Source organism: Falco punctatus, assembly GCF_963210335.1.
Source record: "Falco punctatus genome assembly, chromosome: 2".
NCBI classification, from domain to species: Eukaryota; Metazoa; Chordata; class Aves; order Falconiformes; family Falconidae; genus Falco; species Falco punctatus.
Genome location: NC_137581.1, coordinates 92168377 through 92194767, shown reverse-complemented (window position 1 = coordinate 92194767; position 26391 = coordinate 92168377). Strand labels below are relative to the sequence as shown.

At 42.5% G+C, this 26391-nt stretch overlaps 2 protein-coding genes and 1 long non-coding RNA gene across 11 annotated transcripts in view; all 3 read left to right on the top strand.

Moving 5' to 3' along the window:
• NHS (NHS actin remodeling regulator) overlaps window positions 1–5350 on the top strand; it is a 271085-nt gene extending 265735 nt beyond the window's left edge. For all 5 annotated transcript variants that reach the window (XM_080377113.1, XM_080377114.1, XM_080377112.1 and 2 more), the window contains 2 exons: window positions 266–392; window positions 1143–5350. In XM_080377113.1, coding sequence (XP_080233239.1) covers window positions 266–392; window positions 1143–1767 — 752 coding nt within the window. In that variant the 3' untranslated portion in view covers window positions 1768–5350. The remainder of the gene's footprint in view (window positions 1–265; window positions 393–1142) is intronic.
• Window positions 5351–5477: 127 nt separating this feature from the next.
• Window positions 5478–26391, top strand: part of BEND2 (BEN domain containing 2) — a 40586-nt gene continuing 19672 nt past the window's right edge. The window contains exons 1-6 of one of the 5 annotated variants that reach the window (XM_080377133.1): window positions 12603–12703; window positions 17280–17401; window positions 18224–18370; window positions 22015–22175; window positions 23995–24060; window positions 24255–24329. In XM_080377133.1, coding sequence (XP_080233259.1) covers window positions 18265–18370; window positions 22015–22175; window positions 23995–24060; window positions 24255–24329 — 408 coding nt within the window. In that variant the 5' untranslated portion in view covers window positions 12603–12703; window positions 17280–17401; window positions 18224–18264. Of the gene's footprint in view, window positions 12704–12730; window positions 13600–17279; window positions 17402–18223; window positions 18371–22014; window positions 22176–23994; window positions 24061–24254; window positions 24330–26391 lie in introns of those variants that run through there. The other 4 variants (XM_080377130.1, XM_080377129.1, XM_080377132.1 and 1 more) reach the window with 4 other exon arrangements.
• LOC308059584 lies at window positions 24340–26278 on the top strand. The gene is made up of 2 exons (XR_013926322.1): window positions 24340–25955; window positions 26093–26278. It is a non-coding gene; the product is annotated as an uncharacterized lncRNA (long non-coding RNA).

Here is a 26391-nt window from a genome sequence, read left to right as displayed (position 1 = left end):
TTTCAGGGGGAAAGGAAAAGGGAGGAGCACTACCTGGGTGCAGAGGAGCCTTATTATCACAACTGTACAGTAAATGGGAGATCCTAGCAGTGTCCCCTTTATGGGGTCCAATATGCAACATACATGATGTTTAAATTAGAAGATAAAGTCTGTATGGTGATACCAGCCACTCTGTTGTGAACCCAGCTAGTGCCTCACATTGGTGATGCTGTTGCAAAACACAGTGGGGTCTGACTCATAGTGTGGCTTCTTTTCTTGTTTGAAGAGTCTTCTCCAAGTGATGAGTCCATCATGTCTCCGCTGAGTGAGGAGTCTCAGGCTGATGCTGAGGATGTCTTTGTGTCTCCAAACAAACCCCGCACTACCGAGGATCTGTTTGCAGTCATTCACAGGTGACCTAACCTTGCGGCAAGGGGAAATGGTAACATGCAGTTCAGTGCAGCCACCCACGAACAATAGCTGCAGGTTGTTTATTCCATGGTTAAGTCTTGTCCTGAGACTACCTTGTTTAGTTTATTGAGCTTTGTTTTCTAAAAGGCAGCTTTTAAAAGATGTTTTGTTGTGGTCTGGTATGCACTCTTAAGTACCTTCGCGGCATGTGTAGGATGCTTTACAGATAACATCAGGCTGTTCTCTCTAATAAACATACCTGTCTCCAAAGAGGACTACCCTCAGGGGTTCCTGCCTTCTGCCCACCAGCTCTACTCTGGTGAGCAAGTCATTGTAGTGAGAATGATGAGAAGGCATCTCTTAAATTTTAGAGTATTTTGTATTCAGCTGAAATTTGCAATCACAACTGAAATTACAGATTTCTGATATCGAGTGGGTTTTGCTGAGTATTATTATTATTACCTAAGACTCTGTATGCGTTGTCATCTTCATAAAGAGCTGGTTGAGCAGACATTGTTTTGGAAGAGCTAGATGATGTTGAGAGGGACCCCGTGGCTCAGTGCCTCATTCGCTGCACAAGAGCTATCGCGGCTTAAAGTGCCATCAGTCACTGCTAGCCTCCAATATCTGACAGGGATTATGAGAACTCTAGCTAATATCAAAGCATAGTCAATCTGTAGAACTCCAGGCCAGCATTAAGTGTTATCCTACAAAGTTCATGTATGAAAGAGTGTGCCTTTGCGTTTTTACAGATCAAAAAGGAAAGTTCTTGGGAGAAAGGATTCTGGAGACCTTTCTGTAAGAAACAGATTGAGAGCTTCATCCGGGACTAGCAGCCAGCCCCCCACCAGCAGCACACTGCCCGTCAGCAATGTGCCACCAGCCAGCAGTGTGGGCACTCCCATCAGCAGTCAGAGGTCCCCTGGGCTCATATACAGGAATGCCAAAAAGTCCAACACATCCAATGAGGAGTTTAAACTACTGCTCCTTAAAAAGGGCAGCCGGTCTGATTCTAGCTACAGGATGTCCGCCACAGAAATTCTGAAAAGTCCTATCTTGCCTAAGTCTCCCGGAGAGCTGATGGCAGATGCCCCCCAAAGCTTGGAGGAGTCTCCCCCAGCGCCAAGCCCCGATGCATTGTCCTCGCTCTCCCCCTGTTCCCCCAGGGTCAACGTGGAAGGATTCTCCTCCAAGAGCTTTCCCATGTCGGCGTCTTCGAGAGTGGGGCGCTCCCGGGCGCCGCCGGCAGCCAGCAGCAGCCGGTACAGTGTGCGCTGCAGGCTGTACAACACGCCAATGCAGGCCATCTCCGAAGGAGAGACGGAGAACTCGGACGGCAGCCCCCACGATGATCGGTCTTCTCAGAGCTCAACGTAGGTTGCACGGGTGCTAGGGCCAGGCTGCCGACACCACTTGGGCTCTGTAAGGATGTGAATATAAGAGGCCAATGCTGTAGCAGTCAAAAAAAAAAAAAAAGGAAAAAAAAAAGAAAAAAAAAGAAAAAAATTGCAGGGCAATATCGATGCTTAAATGTGTTTGTGTTTGTAAGCTGGGGAAACAGGACTACAGCTGTAGCTATTTATTATGTTACATTTTCTAAAAGGAGGAGGATAAACTATGTCTGTTCTGTTTTCTTTTGGCTTCATTTGGTTTATCCCACTCTCATTTCCGTTGTCACTATAGATTTCAAGGCTATACACATTCCATAGAGTTAAAAGTGACATTGGGTTGTGTTTTTTTTTCTAGAAGCTGCCCATCTAGAAACAAATTCCTCACTGTAGTGCTTCCCTAGGAAGAAAAAAAAAATGCTCTTGAGGATTGGTATTTTTCTACACTAAAACGAGCTGAAACAAAATTTAGAAGAAATTAAAAAAACATATGTAAATACCATATTTTTGATAAAAATTTGTAAATAGGATTATCAAAAAGTGGACGTGGCAAGCAATTTACTGGATAACAACTTTGTTTATAGAAGACAAAAGAAGTCAAATGTAATAACTGTATTCTGTGAATACCATTTTCATATCAAACATAAAAAGTTCACATGGCCACCAATAACCACTGTCAGTGCGACAAGCCTGAAGGATGACATTGAGCAGTGGAAAGGAGGAATTCTCCACCTTAGCTGAGGAAACAGAAAGGCTGACTGTGATGGGATTAAAGTAACCATTTGTCTTTCCAAGGCAGCTCCAAAGAAGCTAACTGAAAAGCACAGCTGGGAGGGTGACCGTGAGGATCGGTGGGGAAGGCAAACATGCTTCTGACAGAGTAAAGTCGTGCCTGATGCAAAGCCCCAAAGGGTCCCATCCCACAGCCTCCCCTGGGCCTTTATTCTTGCAGGGATCACTTCAGAGAGGACAGATATGAGAAGAAATAGTACTTAACTTTCATATTCCTATTAGACTATTGGGATACATAACACGGTCATAACCTGGTAACTATAATCTTTAAACACGATTAGTTTCTGGTTCGTAAAGGAAACAAATAAATTATAAGCATGCAAGAAGCGCTTTCGATTTATCAGTAAATATCTGCAATGAGTTTTCAGTGAAGCTTTCTCTTTGTGCTGATGAGATTCATGCTACCTAAATATTTACAAAAATGACACTGTGAAAACGTAGCTGGGAAATAGGTATGTGTATGCATTATTTATATTCATTGCTGAGCTGGGAAGGGGAAAGCTCTGGTTCATTGTGCCAGCCACGTACAGTTGGGATCTTGTCTGGGTTTACCAGAAACGCAGAACAGGGTGGGGGACTGGGGTGGGGTGGGAAAGGAGACAAATCAAAGCAGCTGCTTTGATACAAATGAAGGCAGGGAAATAAAAGCTGAATTACTTGAAGTTACTTGAATTTTCTCATCTTAAAACTGCAAGAACTTGTACTTTTAAAACTTAACCTGTGAGTCGCTTTATACTTTTAATTTTTAAAAAATTAAAACCAACAGGCCTGATTCTCCTTTGGGCCGCCACGGCTTCCATTGATGTAGCCCCATCCACGCTACTCAGAGAACAAGGCCCTCTTTGTCCGAAATCGATGCAGTTGGTGTTGATTGCTGTAAGATGTGGTTTGGAATAGAGGAAAGGTTAGTGCAGAGGAAATAGTGCGAGGAGGAATGCGGTGTGCAGTAGGACAGGTTGAGTAGGATGGCAGAAAGAGAGTACTTTGGTACTAAAGGAATCAACTAAAAGCTGGCTTTAAGCATAAGTAAATGATAGGAAGCAGGATGTGTGAAATCGGTTTTTACCTTTTTTTTTTCTTTTTTGCTTTTAATCATGTAGTGCATAAAGCTGAGAGTTTTTAGAAGTGGGCAGAGAATGTCTTAAAGAGGAAGGTTCTACCTAAAACTGTTACATGATTTTAAAGAGTCTAAGCAAGTCAGAATAGTTTTAATAAATCCCGAATGTTACTCCCCGTAGGGTCACGTCTGATTTCATCTAGCACTTACCACAAGAAATACATTAATCAGGGTTTCCTACCGTCCTCCCATGTAGCCTAGTTGTGTTCGGTGTGCAAGGTAGAGTCACTGTGCATGTGGTACGTGCGTTGGGAAGAGGGATGGTCCATCAGCTGAAGGACTGCAAAATCGGGAAGTCTAAATAATCTGAAAGTCTAAAATAGTTTTCACAAAGGTAATGAGAGAAGGGGTTTGGAAACAAAAAGCTAATCACATTAGTAGCTTAGTTAAGAAATTAAGTCTGAACACAAGTGAAGTGAATGAATGAGAATGTTTTAAGAGGAAACGTTTAGCATGTAACAAAATGCTTTCTGGAGAACGTAAGTAAAGGAAGATTAGATATTGGGCAGAAAATTCTTAGTTTGTTATCTTCAGTTATTTTCCTTAAAAATTTTACCAGGAACACTTACATGTTCAATAGTCCTGAGTTAAATAGTCATTCACAACTGTAAAGAGAATACAGCTGAACTGACTTTGATGATATCAGTTTTTATTGGCAATCAGTAATTTCATAAAGACCATAAGTAAATATATATACACTAATTTATTTATTTTTTTACCAGAATGGTGAGGCAATACTTCACGTACAAAACGGCCACAGAACAACCCATTAAAATATAGTCTTACTTCGTTTGTTTAATTTCCTAGTTTATATTTAGCAGATTGAAATCCAAATAAAGAGAGATTTTAAATCCACTGTGAAGAAAAAAGTTCATAACAAACATGGGAGTCAGAGGAAGACGGATGGCGGGGACCCCTGTAGTGTCACAGGTGTGCCATTAAGGCACCAGAGGACAAGCTGTAGAGCGAAGGGAACATCACTCACCTCTTGAGACAGGGTATGGTACATGCATCAGGTAACTGCTGAACCGTCATTGCAACCTACTGTTCCATTGTTTGCACTGATGTTATGGGAATGATTTCTGAAGTTATACAGCTGTGTGTTCTGAAAAATAACATTTTCCTCCATTTCTTTTTTTTTTTTTGCCTTTTTTTTTTCCTGTTTGTTTTGTTGTGGCAGCATAGAGGATGTGGAATAGTTGTAGCAAATAAAGCATATGTTTGCTTTTGCCAAAGGTCAGTGATTTGAGTGCATTTGCTGCAATGGTGGCAGATAGAGAAATACTGTAGGTTATGACTTAAAGAATTAAAAAAAAAATTAAGAAGGTTACAGTGTAACTATTTTGGTACTAGCACCAGTTCATGCTGGAAGAAAAGACAATGGTTTATGGACTTGCATCCATTTTGTATTTTTGTAATATTTGTAAATACGAACTTTTTAAATTGTTGCAAAGATGGTTTCTTTTGTAAAATGTTTTCAAAGTTTACATTAAATCCAAGCCTTTGTATATTTTAGAGCTGTGCAACACTTTAAGTCTTGTATTTATTTTTAGTAAAAACGGTGACAGTTTCATTGTGAACCCCTCTCAAAAAATGTGTCGGAAAAGTTTGATTACCTAGAAAGTGTGTATAGAAACTGCAAATAAACGTGACTGCAATTAAATCACACCCTCTCTTTACTTTCTTGTAATGAGATGTGAAGTCTAATCTACAGACTACAAGTATGCTATTTCCAAAGGTAAGTCGTGGTGTGTTACATATTGCAAACCATTTGTTTTCTGTTCAACTCAATTTTTTTTATAAACTGAGTAAGGGGAAATCTGTATCCAAACTGTCATTGACCTTAAGTGGAATTTTGCCCACAAGTATAATTTTGCCAGAATATGAAGAATGCTGAATTTGCCCCGTGTCTTTTACTGGTAAGGAAAAGGTAAGAGAAAGGAAGCTAGGATGAAAAACAGATGAAAGATACTTCATCTTCATCTGGAAAACAAAGCAAACTGCAACTCTTCAGACCCAAGGCACAGAGAATCCAGTGATTGCATCTTATCAGATAAAGCAAGCTATGGGCAAAAGACAGGCCACAAATCATGAAAGCAAACTTAGAATTGCCAATGCTACTTTATTTTAAGGAAAAGTTTGGTTATCAGGAGGTTGATAAGTCAGGACATGGAAGGTAAGTGTTTGAATGATAGCCCCTGCACTTGTCTCTGAAAATTGCATACCTGTAGGAAAAGAGGAGGGGAAGATGTGCATCATGAAAATTTGGTTTCAGCTGTGATTTTATCAGTAGCTTTGCAGCACTGCATTTTGTGTTGTAAAAATATGTATGAAGAAAAAAAAATGGTGAAATGCACAGGGGCTGATCGGCTTTGGGGAACGCTGCTGGGCTATCTGCTGTCATGCCTTGCAAAGATGCAATGATTGCCCTGATGGGTGTGGTCTTCTACTTGGAGTAGTCTCCAAGCAGGAATTGGTTTGCATAACATTTTGTATGCAGCGTGACAAGAAGTCAATGATTATGTAGAACATTTCCTACTGTATAGGGTGCCTTTCCCAATCCAGTAATACACGTAAGAAAGATCTGCAGGAAAAGCTTAGCCCGTAGAGGCAGGCATAAACTGGTTTTAATTTGCCCACTGTACACCTCTGTATTTTTTCATGGTCAGTGGAAGAGAAGATTAAGCATTAGACTACATAAAATATATGCAGCGCTTTTTTTATATATACAAAGTGATATCAGTGTAACTATTCACAACATATGTGAAGTCAGGGACTTTTGTACATCTTTGTAAAATCCAGGCTTCATCCTGGGCATATGCACAAAGCGTAGGGGCATTCAGGGAGCATTGATAGTGAGGGTGGTGGTACCTGAGAAGGTGACAGCACCTCTCCAAACTGGACAACCAAGGAGCAAGAGAAGGAAAGGTGTTTTGGCACCTTTGTTTGGATGCAGGAGCTTGCCAGGCCCTGGGGCAAGCATCTTTCCTGGGAAGAGGGCAGCCCCAAGTTCTGGCTGCAATCCTAGTACTGACTCCTACCCATGCTTCTATGGGCACTTACTTGATAGACTTGGTTTTCCATAAACCTGTTTTTGGTTGCATTGATTATATTTCCCTCCTTTAATTCTCTACTTGGTGACAGAAGCGTGTATTAACTGTTCTAATAGTTTCTTGGGATTAAAGTCAGGCTGACAGGTTTTTAATTATTCATCCCATTCTTATTTTTAACTACTGTCACATTAGCATCCTCCTGAAACTTCTCTAGAGCCCAACATTATTGGTCGTAAGAAACCTTCAATGGGTTCTCCCCATTTCCTGACTGCAAGTTACCCAGCTCTGCTGACTGAAGATGTCTGTCTTTAATTACTTAAGTATGAATGGAAAATTCATGAATGGAAATCATATCACCTGCAGTCCCTAAAGAAAAAACTGAGGAAATGTATTTGTAAGGAACCTGTATTCTCCAACATAGGCTCAAGGCCAAGACAACAGATCAGCAGCTAAGTACAGGCTTTCCCACTAGATTCGCTTGCATTGCCATTTAAACTTTCACAGAGTTGGAAAATCAGAAAACCACTGAATGTTTACAGAAATTTATCCTATAAGAGATGCTAGCACTCTCAGTAAAGTTTAGTGTTTTCTTAGAAGATAAATTAAAAAGCTGTGCAAAACAGCAGTGGCAGTGACAGCATCGTGGACAAGAGCAGCAGTTTTAATGTACTTTCACTCTAAATAGGTAGCTGTCAATTTTATTATTATTTTTTTAACAGAAGATAATCAAGCTCTGACACAAATACTTCTTACTATTGCCATTTCACAAAAAGGCTGCAAGTCATAAGCTATTCCTGTGAGGAAACAACTGCCCCTACATCTCCCTTTTTAGTTCACTGGCATCTTCAGCTGGGGTGAGAAGAGAGGCAAGGAACGTTCCCTCAGCCCCAAAATAATAATAATAAAGTCCAAGGAAATGCTATTTCTTGATCACTCACAGGTTAATTCAGAGTGTTCATCCGTATTACAGCAACATTCTCCATACCTAGCCATGAGGTACTAATGAGACACGAAAATAAGCCTTTTTGCTGATGGCACCTGAACAAATAAGAGAAGCCTTGCCCTCTAATAATGGTTTTGCCATAGTTTTGATTTAACATTAGGTTGCTTTCTTTTTATATCACTGAAAAAACTTGTATCTACATAATAAGCAATGACCCCATGAGTTTCCTGTGGAAATTCACACTGTGGTTTTCACTGAGACTGAGAAAATGAAGTAACGTGACTGAACTTGTGGCTTGGTCAGTCTGTTAACGGCTCACGCTGAATCTAGGTCAGGTGGCTTAGTTCTACTGCGAGCCTCCAAAACTGAAAAAATAAATCGTAAGATAAAAACATTTTTATGAGTAAAGGTCATTCAAAATCTGTAGGAACGTGACATTCCATTCCTAAGCAGTCAAGGTTATATATACATTCAAAAGGCTGGCACAGGACTATTATATTATTACTAGTATTTAGTGTTCATCCTTAATGCTCTCATTTTAAAAAGCAACTCCTTTTGGTATTCATTAAAGGTTTGCTCAGCAGCAGACACCCCTTACATAGTTTCTTCATTATGGGTAATGAAAACAAATGGGTTTATGACCATTTAACAATCATAAAGCCTCAAAAATGAATCCTCTAGATTGGTCTTCACACTTTCGCTGTGTTCTTGGGTTTGGTGGATAATTTAAATAAAGAGCTGACCCAAAGTAAAGTGAAAGATTTATAGACCATATCCTCTTAAGTACTGATGCCAAACCATATTATCCTAATACTGTGATCCATTTCTGTGCATTTCATTTTGCCAAGCCAGCTGAACCATCAAACAAGTCCTGATAATGTAAATTTAGGCTGTAATTTCTGTTACTTTTAACTCAATGCACAAAACAAATTTTGGTATTTATGAAGACTGGTATGTAACTGGAGTTAATCCACAACTTCACTTGTCATTTGAAATGTCCAACTCTACAAAATACCAAGTTTCAAACCTGAAATTAAGATATTACAGAAACAGATAAAGTAGGTAAAGTGACATTTTTATTTTATTGGATGGATCGAACAACCATGAGTATGGGGAAAGATGGCCAACAAATTAATTTCAGGAAATTTCCTATGGAAACTTATCAAAGAAAAAGAAATCACATGTAAAGCAGGGCTTCTCACTCCTTTTGAAAATATGATTCTGCATTCAAATGCATTATTAGCTGGCTCTTTTCCCTATAATAACCTCCTGCCTATCTCCCTTCAGTTTTCTTTTCAAATCCATCCTGCCTTCTAGATGATTAGTAAGCCACTGAAACAGCATCTGTAGACATATAGAGGAATGCCTACCACTTTATATCTTCAAGACAAAACTTTCTAAAACAGCACACTGTAACTCAGAACAGAGTTGGCCTCTACTGTATCAGATCATTCCTTTTAAATTAGCTTCCCTTCCTAATGACTGTACTCCTCTTAGCACTACTTTATCTTTCTTCCCCTAGATCCTCCAAATACCACTGCCCCACAAGACTATGGAAATATCTGTTTCCTTTCAAACCGAACATATCTTTATCCTTGCCCCGAGTGTTTCCTTTCCACTCTCAGCAGTACCCCCTATTCCTTGTTCTGGTGCTTCACTTCTTAGTCTGTGTCCGAGTACCCCATTCAACTTCTGTGGCCTCCCAGGACCTACCTGTACCCAAATAATTCTTTTCAGGGACTGCTTCCTTACATCCATACAAAACATTGCCCTATCATAAAAAAGTTCCTCTGTTTCTGCAGAAAAAAATAAAGGGAAGATAAAAGCTAATTTTGAATACAGCATTGTTGGCTGGGCTCCCTATTACTCAGGCATTCTCCCATCTTCTCAAGCTTTATGGGAAAGTGAAATTCTTTGTTTTACTCCATGTTATTTCAGGCCACTGCTTTAACTGGAAAGCATCAGAAAATTCTGATATCTTTTGGTGAAGACACTTGTGCAAGAAACTAGATGTACTGCACAGATTCAGTTCTAGATGGGGCTTGTGGATGCTGGTCTTCCACCTTGCTATCTATGTCAGAGAGAGAAAAGGCTTTTAAAACTTGCTAAAGATCAGAAAGTGATAAAGGCAGCATTGACTCAGTCTGTCCAGTAGCTGGCCCTGGATCCCAGCCTGCCCAGTTGCTGGCACATAGCAGTCCCTGAGGCCACAGTGACTGCTGGTACAGACCATTGCAGCCTCCCACCATCCCAGACTTCCAGACCTGGCTGGGACTCCCCTGGCACTCCCCTGGTCCCCAGTAGGCAACATCCCCGCCCCCTCACCCCCACCCCCCACCCCCCCCCGGTTGCATCCTCAGAGACACAGAGCTATTCATAGACCCAGTGTTGGCCCCGGCACCCTGATCCCCAAGTAACCACCACCCTTTGGTCTTGCCCTTAGACACGCACCCCCCCCCCTCACCCCTTGAGACCTGCCAGACCCTATGGTCTCTCTAGCAACTGGCCAGGCCGCCCCTGGTCCCCAGTAGCCAACTGCCCTATGGCCTCACCTTTAGACACACCAATGGCTCCCAAGCCACTTCACCTACTGGCTGGAGAGTCCAGCTTGGCCTTCACTAGTGCTTGCATGCTGACCACAGGCACTTGGGTCCTCCGACACCATGATCTGACCATTGCTGCACTCAGACCGCCATACATACACACATTCACAGAACTCTAATCCCAGAAAACAGCTAGAAAGTTAATATGACAATACACTTATTCCTCTCCAATTCACCTTAATCCACCCGTTTCTCTGCTTTCAGTTCCTTCCCTTAAACATCTCTAATGTAAATCCTGTGCAATCCTGAACTGCTCCTCCCCCATAATATGCCCCATACCCCCAGGCGTACGAACAACCTCCCCTCAGTCCAAAAGGTGCTCTAGTGTTGGCTCATTTGATGGGTCTCACACCAGGACAAGAAGCTGGGCATGAGACTGCTGGAACAGCACTGGGAGGGGCCCGGACAGGGTGTTTGCTCCTTTGAGTCCTTAATTTAGGTTCCCTTCAGCCTTTGTGCCACTGCCCTCGTTAAACACGTGGAAATGAGCCTCTGATGGGCTGATTACCTCTGGGGTGGGCCTGGGACTACCTGGGACAAGGTATGAATTTGACTCCCCTTGCCATTGTCTCTCCTTTCTCCTTTGTATGTGTGCAGACTGGTTTTTATCAGGGGAATATTAGGTTTTGCCATAAAAGACACAACCGGATAGGAACGTGTCTCCTTGCACAGCACTTCCCAGACATCTCTTTTACCTCCTGGTAGGGCTCTTGGCTGGACCTGCAAGGATTGCCCTTCTGTTGCCTTGCTTTAGTATCTCCGTGGTGCTGCTGAACAGCACTTTGGTCCTGGCAGGCTGTCATACAGCAATTTGTTGCCCCAGGCCATGAGCAGATCAGGTCCCATCACTATCCTAGATCTTCTTCCAATCCCTCCCCAAACATACTTGCCCCACAGAGGTCCCTGTGCCTCCAGAGGGGAATGTGAGCACACCCAGAGGATATCTGGGCAGGGCAAACTGGCCCTGCTGACCCACCTATCCCCAACCCCAAATTAAAAAAAAAAGGGGGTTGGCACACAGAGACAAAGAAGGTAGAGGCAGGGCAAAAAGCACAACATTATTAGTAAAGGTAGGTGTATTGGGTCTAGCTGAGCCCTGTAGCATCCCTCAGTGCTGTGCTTGCATTGGTAGCTAGGAAGGTGCTGATAACACACCAGGGGTTTGGCTGCTGCTGGGCGGTGCTTGCACGGCACCAGGGCTGTGTCTCCAACCTTCCCCCCTCACCAGCAGGCTGGGGGTGGGCAAGGGCTTGGAGGGACACAGCTATGGACAGCTGACCCAAAGTGAGCAATGGGATATTCCATACCACACGGTACCCGCTCAGATATAAAAGCTAAGAGAAAGGGGTGTGTGTGGGGGGGAGGCTTTTGTTATTTATGACATTTGCCTTCTGGAGCAAGCGCTACGCACTAACACTCAAGTGGCTGAACACTGATTACTGATGGGAAGTATAACATCTTTTGTTTTCCTTCACTTCCACACATGCAATTTTTCTGTTGCTTCATTAAACTGCCTTTATATTAACCCAAGAAGTTGTTGGGTTTTTCCCCCATCTTATGTTCTCCCCTCCGTACTGCTGAGGAGTGAGAGTCGCTTGGTGGGCACCTGGCATCCAGCCAAGGTCAACCCACCACTAAATAAGGCTGAAATTTCTATTATTTTGTCCCTCCAGAAGGCCCATAGCATTTCTGTATGAACTGGGGCCCTGACGCCTGATTTTGTACAGTTCCGTGAGGACAACCTTCTGCAGCTGTCACCACCCTTCTGTAGCTGCGTTTCTCCCATTTCGAGGGGTTTGCGAAGAGCCAAGGCCAAACCTTGGCTCCCCGCAGTGTGCAAGGTAAGCAGCCATCATTGCACACCAAACCCGGGCCCACGGGTGGCGCGCACGGGAGGCTGCACTCTGCGAACGGCAGAGCCCGGGCCTGAAGGTACCCCCGGCTTTGCCGTCCCAGAGGCTCGGCGGCAGCTGCGCAGCCGTCCCTCCTCCTGGGGACGAAGCCGCCTAGCACGAAGCCGAGCTCGCCGCCCTCTGCCAGGCCTCGGCTAGCAGGGAGCGCGGCAGGCACCAAACCGCGGCACCGAGGGCGCGCAGCGACAGCCGAGGCACCGCCTGCGATGCGAGAGCCGGCGCCCGGCACGGCACCCCGGCGGCCGCGGCCGATGCGGCGTCCCGGCGCCTCGGGGAGGGGGCGGCACCGCCTCCGCCCCCCCGGCTCCCGTTCGCCAGGCGCGCCCCGCGCGCAGCCGCACTGCCGCGAAACAGTTTGTTGCTCACGTCGGAGAAGCCGCTTCCGTTTCCAACGCCGCATTCCGGCCACACCTGCCTATGCCGGAGCCCCGGCCCGCTCCGCCGCCCTGCCCGCCCGCGAAGGACCCCGCGCCCTGCCGCCGCAGCCCGCCATGTCCGCCGAGGGTAAGGCTGCCGGCCGCGCCCGCCACGCCGCCCCCCGAGGGAGGGCAGGGACGCGGGGAGCCGCCGGAGCGCGGAGAACGCGCCCCCCTCGCCCGCAGCAGCCCCAGCGCTCTGCCGAGCCGGCCAGCCCGTGCTCACCGCGCCCGCCGCTATTCGCCGGTTTCGGCGCGGCCGGCCGTCGCCATTGGCTGTCGCTGCTGCCCGTCGCAGCCGCGTCAGTGGCGGAGGGGGCTCGAGGCTGGCGGGCGGGCGGCGGGGCTGGCAGCGGTAACGATTTCCGCGGGCGGGCAGGGCCGGCGGGCGGGCAGGGGCGCTGCTCTCCCCACCGGGCGCTCCCGGCGGGGCGTACGTGCTCCGGCGGGCTCCCGGGTTGTCCGCGGCGCTGCCTGGGGACGCGCATTGTCGGGGCGCCCCGGCAGCGTCGCTCCTTGCGCAGCCGAGCCAAGGGCAGGGGCTCGGCCGGGCTGGAAGCGGGACTCTGAGGGAAGTGGCTGCTCGGAGCTGGTAACGCGGCCTTGCCACGGCTCGATTACCTCACGGCGCAGGGCCAGAGGGTGGCAGCGGCAGCTGCGCTGCGTGCGGTGGGGGAAAGCTTTCGCTTTCCTTAGTTTTCAAAGGGTGAGTGAGCGTAGCGGGGGATGTTGGGGAGACTTTGCTGTGGAACGGCGGCCTGGCTCCCGGCGGGTCCTCGGGTGCTGCTGTTACTCAGATGCAGAACCTGGGTACGGGCAGAGCTGAGTAATGCGCCTGCAGTGCCGTGCCTGACCCAGCGACCTTTCCGTTCGAAGGCAATGCATAGTGCAGCTTCTGTGCCTTAGAGGTATATGAGCTTCATTTACTTAGGATCGAAACAGTCACTCCTGTCAGTTACCTGTTTCACCTTGGCCTTCAAAGGGGTAGGTATTGTTTATACAGTCTCACATGTGTTTAAGCTCATTGAGCTTGTCATTGCTGTCACAGACCTCTACCCGCTGCAGAGGTTCCAGTTGTCTCTTGCTCAGATGCCTGATTTCCTTGTGTGACTTCGTGGTTCAAGGAGCTTTTCTGGCTAAAAGTACTTTCGGTTTTGGTGTGGTTAGGTTTCAGCCAGTTTACTGTGCAGTTACACAAGTGTCAGCACGAAGTAAAGGGGTAGGATTGAGATGTAGGAGGGTGGGAGCATAACAATCCTAATATACTCCTGATTAAGAAAATGTACAGGGTAGCGTGTTGGGTGTCTGTTCCTTCTCCTTTGCCCTCAATTTTTTGGTCTCCTGGTTGTCTTTGTCTATAACTCAGGAATTTAACAAACACTAAGACTGTTCTGAATTCCTTGGCGATAGAAGAGATGTGCCATTAATGATATTCCTCAGTCAAAAGGTGTAATATGAGCTTAAATCTTATTAAACATAAGGGGCCTCTTTGTGAGACTTGTTTTACCTTGAATTTTGATGTTATTAGCATCCCAGTAATCCAAATATGAGAGCTAAAGCCACAGGAAATCTGGTGGCTTTATTCTTGTTCTTATTCTGCTTCTCACCATAGTAATTGGTTTCCATTTGCTCAATATATGATCCCATTGTCTTAATCTGTTGCAAATTTAAGTCATGCAGATTCTGACTACAGTCTTCTCAATTAGCTATTGTTTCAGTGTTCAGAGACTGTTGACAAGCATTTTATCTCTGGTAGAGTGTTCTGGTATCTTTATGTGACAACTTGTCTAGATTAAGGACAAAATTATCAGAAGTATGCTAAATTCAAAGATGCAACTTTTGGTGGATGGTGCCCGGTTTTTCTGAGTGCAGTATTTAAGCATCTTTATAAAATCTACTTCATCTTACACATAGCTTCTATGGCTGTCTGTTGCACATGGGAGTATTGAGATCATATTTGCAGAAATACATAGTGTGTCTAACTGAACTCCTAAAAAATGAAGAACAAACTTTTCACAGAAATCCAGTGTTTAGTGATTTTGCTAGCAGACCCCAGGAATTCTGTAGTAGAGTTTGGGATAGGTTTTGTGCTACTTGGTGCTTTCAGTGCTCTCATCTGCCTGCCTTTACCATCCCAAACCTCATGGTTACCTACATTTGTTTCCACAGTAAGCGAGAGCACCAGGTAGTGTCTGATTCTGTGCAAGTCAGTATTCTGTACATGTGGTGTATTCAATTAGCAACCTACTTGGGGAAAGAAAAATAATGTCAGCTTGTCTTCAGACTTTAACTGATGTATCAGATCTGATTGTATTCCTGTGCTCATAGCTTTCATTATCATAGTATGCAGAAATGTGCTTAAAACTGTTATGTCTGCAGTGAGACTGAGTTAATAGGCAAATGATTACTTGAAGCAAGAGTCGAATGATACCACTTCTGAAAGGCTGGTGTCTCTGTGCTCTCTCTTGTGTTAGTTCCTTCTTGTGTGTGTGTTAGCATTAAGTGTCAAGCCATAAATAGAGCAGGATCTAGTTGTGGTCCGAGTTAATGCTAGCTAGCTCTCCTTTTGTGACTTTGTTTAAACCCAGGTCTTACCTTAGAAGATACATCTTCCATTATGTATCTTTTATTTTGTTTGGGTGGGTTTGCTTTGCTTGATTTGCCTTGGTATGTAACTTGTAGTTAGTTGTTACAGAGGTTTTTTGACTTTTATGTTTGTCTTTTTAACTCTGGCTTTGAAAGAGTTTGTTTGGTTTGGGTTTTTTTTTGTGGGTTTTTTTTTTTTGCTTGCTTGGTTTTAGTATTTCTTGATGTTTAGTATCAACATCTTACCATCTTCAAATTATTTTGGTGGTCTTTTCATGTGTGTTGTCCCTTGTCTTCCCCCTGCTGTGGTTTTACTTTTCTGCTTAAAAAGCTGTAACAATACAGTAATGTAGCTTCTGATGCGGGGTTAGACATGCAGTTGGACGTTTTAGCATGTAAATCGTTGTGAAAGCTGGGCTTAGTAAGTGCCTTTTAAGTTTCTACAAATACCTGCCTACCTGGTGATTTTGAGCAGAAGCAAAGAAGAGCTCCTGGTGAAAGAATTCTAAACAGAGAACATAAACAGCTTTTCAGTTAAAAAGAGCGCCTCCAATTGTGGCTTTCTAATTTGGCCATTTCATATTACTGCTCTGTCTACAACCGTATTTCTGTACAATGCATTTTTTCTGTGAACCTCTACTTTAAATTAGAGCATATCCTCCTGCCTTACTGAAAATAATTCATAGTCTATACTGAATAACCCAGAGCATGCATTGAGTCTGAGAAGGAAATTAATTTGGTAATGTTTTCTAATTTAGATTATTGTCAGGTAAGCGTGCCATTCTGAGAGGGAATAATTCCCTTTCCGTGTATGAGAGCAGCCATGTTCAGTAACGGGTGATGGAAGTTAAAAGCCCTGGGGGTGAGGAGGATCCTGGGCACCTTCTCAGGTTAAAAGTTTTTAGGGGCTAGTGCTTGTTGTTGCATTGCCTCTACATCACTGTAGAAGTGTGTTTAATTAGATGTTTTTTGGAAGTGAGGTGTTTTCCCTTTGTGTATTTGCCTGTTAGTTTATGTGTATCCTCCCTCCACTTGTGAGCTGCTTTAGCTACAGACTTTGGAAACACTTTCTGCCCAGAGTCCACTGCACTGAAACTCACATTTTGGAACTTACTTAAGGGAGGGTGGTAGAGGTTATGAGAGACTGAGCTTTGCTTTCAGTATCAACTAGCCATAGAAACTTTCCTGATCTCTGATCAGACTGGCCTTCCCCTAATCCAGATGGAGCTGGTTTGTCTTTGCTACATTGCTGGTTCCACATAATTTCCCCCCTTCTATACACCTCTTTTTCTATCTGCTGTAGATTTGAGTGACATATTTGCTGGTCGGGTAGGCTTGATTTGCCAGCCTTATTTCCCGTAGGCCAAAGTGAGGCATGAGATTTGTGGCAAAGACTATGGATCTACAGGTGAATTCTGTGCATTGTAGGGTTGTGCAGGTAATGTACAACTTCCTCTAGTTAGGGATAGAAAGGTGATTGCAGGGCAGCGGAGGCCCACCTGTAAGTAGGGCATTTGTCACTGCCATGCAGTAGCCTGGCATACTGTTTGGGGAAATTGGCAGAGAGGATTCTCCTCCCACCTGCTTTGTTGCAGATGCACTTTTCCTGACTCAGTTAACTCTCTCCCAAAGTAGGTAGAATAATGAATAATTGTCAAAAAAAAAAAAAAAAAGGTGCCTGTGAGGCAGTTAAATAATTCAACACATGCAAATAACTCATTAGCCTGCAGTGAACTTGTTAGCGAACATCACTGATGTGTTTTGATAAAAGTTGTGCCTGAATTAAGTTCATGAGTACTCCTGTTGTTCATTTCTCTACAGCTAATTAAAACTGGGCAAGAACTGTTCTCTGACTTCTACCATAAGCAGCTAATCCCAGTTTGTGTCCACTAAGCTAAACTTTTTGCAGGGCAACTATGCCCCAGCTAGCTTCTTGGCTTCGTTTACTGCTATAAACATAGCTGTTAACTGCGTGGCAATTGATGAGTGTTTCTGAACAGACCCTCAGTTTTGTGAAGTCTTTCCTAATCTGCTGACAGCCAAATCCAGACTCTGCTGTATTGTTTCTTCTGAATTAGGTGGAAGTACTGACCAGAGGGAGAACTTTATAACCTATTGAATTCAGCTTCTTTCTCACCTTTTGGTCCCTTGAGAAATCTGAACAGAGGCAAGAGAGCAGGATTTGGAGTGAATTGTTTGCGTAAGTGTGAAGAACCAGACCACTGTAACGTTTGTACAGCCCTGATTCATTCCCAAAGCTCAGTCCATCCTGTGCACTGAACAGGGTAGAGATCCTGTGGAAAATAGGGCATGTGTTCATATAGTTAGTGTGTTATTATACATGTGTGCTGGCTGAATTTAAATTTTATTTCCTAACTTAGTGCTTAATGGTATGGTTCCTTCCATTAATTTGTTTCATCAATAATGAATTCTGCTCCCCTCCCCCAACATCAGATCTAGCAATAATAGCTATAATACTGTTATTCTGAAACCAGGACACTTGATGCAGTATGTTTAATTGGAAAAAAAATTATACTGGAGATTTGCCATTGAGTGTATCTGTACAGTATCTTGTTGGGAGCCAAGGTTCGGTTTGATCTGAATATCAAATACGTATTCAGGATTTGTAGACTGATTTGTTTCAGGTGTATTAAGCATTTTCTATTTAAATTTCAAAATAAATTTAATATGTCTTGTCATATGCTTGAATATAAATAATGGAGTTCTCAGAAGTCCTTGTTATTGGCTTATAACTGTTCCTGTTGAAGCTGGACACTGTAGGAAGAGCTGGGTACCAAATAGTTCCAGGAGTCTTGCCAACTAAGCAATAGAAAGCTGGTTCCCTTCTTAGTGCATGTTAAAACCTCAATGCCTGTGTTTAAAAGTGGCTTTGCATTTAGATGCTAAAATGCAACTGGTTTTAAATTAGCCTGTGGTACCATTCAGGTAATGCTAAATGTGATACAGGCAATACAGTTGTCATCTGATACGCACCTGTTTCTCTTTCTGTGTATGCTTATAGACTATGTATCTGTGAACGCCGAGGCTGATGTTGAAGCAGTGATGATTGAGCATGGAGAAGATGGACTGTCCACACAAAGCTGTGTGTCCATGGAACAAAACTCTGAAGTAAATGGTGTTGTCAACCATGTGACTGAACTTGCCCATGGTAATTAATGTGTTCATTTTTATTGTGATCTAATAGTTAATGGGTAGTTTTAATGCTCTATGTTCAGTGCTGCTGTCTTGAATGCTTTGTGTATTACCCATATCTTTAACATTGCATTGTAAAAGAGGGACCTTTTTAGTTATTACTTTAGAGGTCTCTATTAATAGTGACCCTCCTGAAACATTATGATTTAGAAGATAGTTTACTTACAAAGTAAGTATACCTAGGAATGAGTTTGCAAGCAATTTGGAAAACAAATTCCATGGAAGAACCTAACACAAAAGATGAGTTTTTTGGATAAACTGTCCAGTGTTATTTATTGGAGCACTGGGGATGCTGATGTGCAGTGATAGTAAGATAGATGGTTGTTTAGGTGATAAATTATTAGCTGTAAGTAGCCATTGGTGATTGTCTTTAATTCATTGTGTTTATTGTAGCGTGCACCATGGAAGTCTCTCAGGAATCTTACTCGATTCTTTATTGGCTCAAACAAAAATTAATCCTAGCTCTTACGAGCATTTACTAAGTCCAGTAGCAGTATTACCAAGTTAGCAAGGAAATTAACTGTAACTAAGTGATGGCGCTTACTGGTTTGGTTTGGTTTTTTTATTTGGCCAGTTGACTTTATAGAGAATGTCATCAGTATTTCTCTTGAGCAGAGTCAAGATACATCTCTGTTTCCTAGTGTTGTTAGGTGCTTCTGAGAACCATGAATCTTTTTTGTCTTCTATTTGACAGTAGAGTATAGTGTAATTTTTCGTTCATTTAAATCTAAAAACATATTTCAGGGAGGAAGACAGTTTACTTTGGGGATTGTCTCTGTTTGTTTTTTTTTTAAAAAAAAAAAATCCTGCCCAAGAAACTGTCATAGCTGCTGATCTTGGTTGCAGGACATGAGTAATTATTTCATTATCAACAAAGGGATCATGATGAGTGAGTATGATTGTGTTTTAAAAGGTAAAATACAATTTTGTCATCTTGGGACTTATATATTCTATTGTTGTACATTGTTAGAATTAGCTATTGTCTTGTTAAAATTGAGTATAGTGAGATGTATGACCAAAACATGGTGTAAGTTTATCATGAATATAACTGTTGAGCTTAATTCTTTGAAGGGAAATTCTGTTTTTATTCAATCACCATCTTAGGCTAGTATCTGGTAGAGCAGTGCCTTTTCTTCACATCTTGTTCTGTCTGTCCAAACTAGTTTCTTCTGCTGTTGTCTCCTATCTTCTTGCCTACAGATATGTAGCTGGTGGAGCAAGCTCAACATCACTAACGTGCAGATCTAGGTCTTTTTCTCCCATCTGCTACAGAACACTTCTGTTATGTTTTTACTTAACCATTTATGCCCACAAACTCAATATCACTTTTACAGGCACTTTTTCTTAGGTCATTGTATTTGTGTCTAAATCTAAATTTGGGAAGCTAATCAGAAAGACAGTTAGTTTAACGTAAGCGTAAGATGTTTAAAAAGTAATTAACCCAGGGACCTAATGTTTCTCCAGGTGAAGTGACATTCTGGTTTGGCTGCAGAAAGTGTCTGAAGTTTGTGGGACTACATGTACTAGTGCATTAATCCCACTGCCCTGCACCCCTTCTGTTTTAAACATGTCCTCTTGCCTGTGTTGGTGTTGGTCCCATGGAATGCTGAGTCTCCCAGGCTCTCGGTTCTGGGGGTGCTTAGTGCTAGGAGACGTGGTAGGGACAGAGGGATGAGGTGGTCTGGTAAAGGAAGCAAACTGGAGCTGGGTGGGACAGTAGGTAGTTTTTAATCTTCACCTAAGAGAACAAATATTAAGTAATTGCATATGTATTTTTATTACCCAGTTATTGATTGTGATTTCAAAATTACGTTAAGTAGGCTAATCTAAATCTACCACAGATCTTGGCTAGGTAGTATCTGTCAGCTCTGCTACAACATTTGTCTGGGCTCTTACACAAAGAAAAACATTTTCTAGCTTATGGTACTGAATATATTACTGCTTTTCTGCCCTGCCCCTGGCCCTTCCTTTTTTAGTGCATAAAAGGAAAGTGGTTGTCTTTGCTTCTCAGTATTTCTCTTAACTTGGCCTTGACCCATTGTATTTTCCCCTTCTTTTACTTCTGAGCTGTTAGTTCTACTTTCCAGGTGGGCCATGAGATGAGTTCCACAGTTCTGCTTAAAAAGTAGTAAGAAGTACCCTTGCCGCTTCTCTCATGCATCCCTTTTTACTTGGGTGGAATTTACTTGTAGGCATCATCCCAAATCTGGGTTCTTCACCTGGTGTGCAAGAGCCACTCCACACACTGCCTCGAGATACTGGTTTATTGCATGTCTGTGCAAAGATGGGTGCTAAGTGGTCATCTGCAAAGCTAGCACACCTACTAACACACAGCAGAGCTTACTATACACTTGGAACAATTGCTTACGATTACGTTTAGTCACACTTAATTCTCATTGGTGTTTACAAGTCTTTCCATTTAAAGGTACATTGTTGGGATTTTTTTACCTTGCAAGATCTGTGGGGAGGGGGCTTTGTTAGTAGGAGGTTTTCTTTGCTCCAGGGTGGATCTTTAAGTATGCTAATTACATAGTTCACACATAGTTCCAGTAATTTGCTGTTGAGTCTTATTAACCATTTGGTTTCCCTTGAGTTTATCTTGTTGTGCCCCAGCTTGACATACCTCTGGTCTGTGTTGCTTCTCCTAAGGCCACGTTTTAACTGTTTGTACGGATTTAACTAACTTCCTCTGTTTTTCAAATTCTTTCTTTTTTTTTCACTATAGATATTTACTCCTTTTGTTTTCCCCTCTCTTTTTTAAAAAAGTAAATAATTCTTATAAGTATCCACAAAACTTCCCCATCATACCTTTTCAGCTTGGCCCAAGCTCCTTCAGGGTAGATAGTACAGTGGAGACTTGGTGTTGCCTTTGTAAGCCAGCTAAGTTTTTCCTCTGTATTTCTTGGAAACCTTCCAACGTCTTGTTTATCTTCTTAAGCTTTATTTGTCTTTTAACATCTTCTCTTATTCAAAAATGTAGGTCTGGCAATTGCATGGGCTTCAAAAGGATTAGGACAGAGCAGTGAGGACCTGTGGTTTTTAACTGTGTGCCAGGCCCACACGTGAAGAGGTGGAGGCGTTTTGTGTACCACTTGTATATAGTTCGTGTTTGGTAGTCCCTGACCTACACTGGCTCAGCAGAGGAGATACCTGGAGCAGATATTTTATGATGCACAGTGCTCCAGTGGCAAAACTGGAGGGGACCCCCTCGGTGTAGGGAAAGGACAGCTGAGGACTAAACAAATGGGAACTGTTTTACATTGTCCGTGTATTGCCTGAATTTCGGTTAAGTGGTTTTGTTGGGCTTTTGAATTCTGTGACTTTGTACAATTGGACATGGAAATGAGAGCAGAGAATCAACAGTGAAAAGCAAGGCAAATGACCATAAAGGCTGGAGAGAGTTTGGAAGGAAGAATATTAAATTAAATATAATTTCAGATGTGACTAGTTTGGATTAAGCATCTAATAATAAGCTAATAAACAAATCGCAAATAACCAAGCAGTTTGAAAGTAAAAGTGTGACTTTATATGGTTTTTGAAGTGAAATATTTAATGCAATGGGAAACCTGCTGGTGCTTTCCTTTCTGTCCACTTTTCCAGGAAGTGAAAGCTTATCAGTGCTAGCTGGAAGAGTAGCATCACAAATGAGCCATTCTACAAGTATGCACACAGGAAATACTCACAGCCCTGAAGAAATGGATGTTGTTTTTTCGCATAATAAAAGAAAACGACTTGCCCCTGCTGAAGTGGGACAGAATGTGGTATGTTTTGCCAAATGGTAGCCCTTTGTTTTGAGGCCAGTTTCAATGTTACCGGGGATGTCCTTTTTCCTTCACTTCTGTATGCTCATTTGATGATAATCCCGGTGAAGAAGTGTGAGTAGGGTATCCATGTAGTGCATGGAAGCCTCTAGCATGTGTAAAACCTCATTGTGCTGGATACTGTACATGTGTATAACAACAACTGCTTTATAGCAGAGAGAGCAACTTACACAAATTTCCCATGTATAGGTGCTCTTACTTTTTCAGTTGCGGTTTAACTCGGGCTAGTAATGAAGCCCCACACAGCTGCTCACTTACTCTCTGTGGTGGGATGGGGAAGAGAATTGGAGGGATAAAAGTGAGATCGTGGGTTGAGATAAGGACAGTTTAACAGGTAAAGCAAAACCTGTGCATGCAAGCAAAAGGAGAACAAAGGAGTCATTCACTGCTTCCCATGGGCAGGCAGTTACTCAGCCATCTCCAGGAAAGCCGGGCTCCATCACATGTAACCCTTACTTGGGAAGACAAATGCCATCATTCCGAATGTTTCCCCCTCCTTCCCCCAGCTTTATATACTGAGCATGACATTCTGTGGTATGGAATATCCCTCTGGCTAGTTCAGGTCAGCTGTCCCAGCTGTGTCCCCTCCCAGTTTCTTGTGCCCCTCCAGTCTTCTCCCTGGCAGGGCCTGAGAAACTGGCTTATATAACTTGACTTGGTATAAACATTACTTAGCAACAACTAAATAACATCAGTATTTTATCAACATTATTCTCACACCAAATCCAAAACACAGCAGTGCACCAGCTACTGAGAAGAAAATTAACTCTATCTCAGCCAAAACCAGGACATCAGTAAAAATCTCTGTGCAATTTAGGATAATAAGACTTAATCCTTGAATAAGGATTTGCCTCCACAAACACTTGTATCCATAGACTACACATTTTAACTTGAGGCAGCCTGAAACACAGTTCATGTCACTGTATTTAATTCTGAAATTCCAACAGTCGGGATGTCTTTAATGCTATAAAAGCAGTTCCACTCTGTTTAATTCTGCCTGTTGTAACAAAACAAAACACCACAAAACAAACAGTCCCACACCCCAAACCTTCCTTTTTCAAAATAAGACCTAATTAAATGTGACTTAATGTAAAGAAACACACAAACAACAACCAAAAAACCCTCGAAAACCAACAATGCCTAAACCCCCGCAAAAAACCACCCCCCCACCCCCCGTAAACAGCAGCAGACTCGCGTAATCTGTGATGTGTGGTGGACAGGAACTGTGCCAATCCAGTAAAAGGAAAATGCCAGAATTGTCCAGGTGGTGGCACTGTTGATTGTAAGGAAATTACGTCTTTTGGACGTTTTTACAGATTCTGCGTACAGTTACACCCATTGAAGTAAATACACTTTTTTTTTCTAAATTAATTTATTTGAATTAGTTAAAAATCTCCACGGAGTCTCGTAATTACATAACCTTGGGTATCTAGTACATTTATAGTTTGATGAGAAAGTTCTGGAACAACCAAATAAAAATGCATATTATTATATAAATTTGCAAGAGGTTTATGTTAAACCAGAATAAGGTTCTCTTAATAACAAAAGCAAGGTGAGTATTTATGTGCCCATGATTAGGTCATATGAATGAGATGACTATGTTACGTCTCAATTTCTTGGGCCCTTTTCTAACCAGGGGAGGGAATACAACTACAAGTGAAAGTGCCCAGGTTGGATTCCTAGGAGGTTCTCCCTGTAGTTTATATTTTTAATTCTTTCATTATTCAAAATATTAAAAGTTCTTTATGTTATCTTCCAGATGAGAACCGGAGAAGGAGAATATGAAGACAGTGTCATTTATGAGTATGAACCGGACTATGAATGTGTAAGTTAATTTTCTTTTGTTTCACTGACTTTGAAAAACTGCTTTTGGGGTGCATGTTTTGGGGCAGACTTAAATGACATGACACATGAGGTTTGAAGTTGGGATTTATTGGTTTAATGTGGTATCCTAAGATTGTTTATATATTATTAGCTTACACTCTTTTTTTTATTATTATTATTATTTTAATGTAAAAGGGGAGTATTTTATCTGAAGCTTCCTATGCTGGAGATCAGCAGAAGACTCTTACGGAGGTCCTCAGTTATTGCCAGGTATTTTTTTTTTCTTTATCTCTGAAATGGTATTTTAAAAAATTCAGTTAAATTTCAGGAAGATTTGCATTGTATATTTGATGACCTATGATTTAATCCGTTCCAGTTCTATTTGTTAGTTGCCCACTTCAATATTTTTAATGAAAAAATAATATTCTACTTAATATTTTCTGAAATTTTCATGCTGTATCTGGCAAGAATACTTCTCAAATATTAAGCTTTAATACAAAATGTGAAGTCTAGTGATTTTTTGGGAGGGGCTTCACAGCAATGGGAAGAATCCGACTGTCATACGCACCCAGCTTTTGAGAGTACATGAGCCTTGCAAAAGTGTGCCAACGTCCTGGTAGTTGTTTTGGCAAGTTCTTTCCTTTTGAGTTCTGAAGAAGTAGCTGGCAAGATTGAAAACAACTGCACTGAAAATTAAAAGCATCCTGTATTTATTCAGGTAAGTGCATATGTGACTCTGGAGTCACAGTACTCTATAGAATGAAAGACATTAAGGCCATGCTTTAGGGAGGATAATTTGTGAGTAGCTTGTAGCCAGGTATTAATGTCTTGTAAGTCTCCTTAAGCATATATTCAGCAATGCTGTGGAAGAAAATTGGCTAAGATTGTGTGACTAACATTCTTGCCGCTAGTCTGGGAATGTGTGCTGTAGCAAGTAGCACTAGTAGGAAGCTATAGCCTCTTTTGCTGCCTGCTAGCCCCCTTCCATCTCCTTCACCCCACTGTTATCGCCTCCTCCCAGTAAATCTGCCCTGGGGCTCCATGAAGCCTTTTAGCAATGCCTGTAGTGTCCACACTGATCTAAGGTCTTGTAGCGCTTCCTTGAGATATTTCAAAATTTTGGGAAAATGTATAGATTCTTTTATCAAAGGGTATGTATTTTTTAAAAAAGATAGCTATCTTATTGGAACCTAACTGTTGGTTTTATTAAAATCAAAGATAATTTAAAATTCTATCTACTAAAAATCCGTCTAGCAATTTTTTTTTCAGAGCCATATGTATTTTTAAAAATTTCTCTGTCTAGTTCTGCTGTAGATCAACAAAAGAAATTGCTATAGTTAAAGACGCATTTCCTCCTTGTAACTCGTACAGTAATCATGGAATGGTTTGGGTTGGAAGGGACTTTAAAGATCACCTAGTTCCATGCCCCCTGCCACAGGCAGGGACACCTTCCACTAGACCAGGTTGTTCAAAGCCCCATCCAACCCAGCCTTGAACACTTCTAGGCCTTGTGTGTTTTTTGCAGTAATAGGTGATTGCATGCGCCTGATTATGTACTTTCAAGTTGGCAGTGTCCTCTCAATACTATAATAATCTGTTACCTAATTCCTTTATACTGTTATGGCACAAAGTGTATGTCTCAATTGCTGAGTTGCTGAATCCTGGAAACACTGAGGAAAGAACTTTCTGTATTGTGCGGTAACTTATAGTAATAAATGATGGACTTTGAGTGCTTTGATTTATGTGGCTTTTATGTCTGAAAATGTGGGCCTTTACAAAAATAGTTTTTAAAAGTTTGTACCTGATTGTTTTAGTAAGGCAACATGACTTTTTAAGATCTGAAGGAAAACTTGACTTTGGGGATTGACTGAAGATCAGACACTTCCAATAAAATAAGTAGGTTTTTTCAGATTCTTTCTCTTTTGTTCTATGGTTTTAAAAATGTGGGTGCAATTGATTTCAATGCCATGTTTGTTCTGAAAGGCATGGCTGAGTTGATTTTTCCATACGTCACTTATACCTCATTTTCACAGAATCGCAGGATAGTTGAGGTTGGAAGGAACCTCTGGAAGTCATCTTGTCTAATCCCCATAGTCAAATAGGGCCACCTAGAGCCAGTTGCCCAGGACCATGTCCTGATTGCTTTTGAGTATCTCCAAGAAGGGAGTCTTTACAACCTCCCTGGGCAACCTGTGCCAGAGCTCAGTCACCTTCACAGTGGAAAAGGGTCTCCTGATGTTCAGCGGGAACCTCCTGTGTTTCAGTTTGTGGCCATTGTCTCTGATCCTGCCACTGGGCATCTCTGAAAAGAACCTGGCTTTGTCCTCTGTGC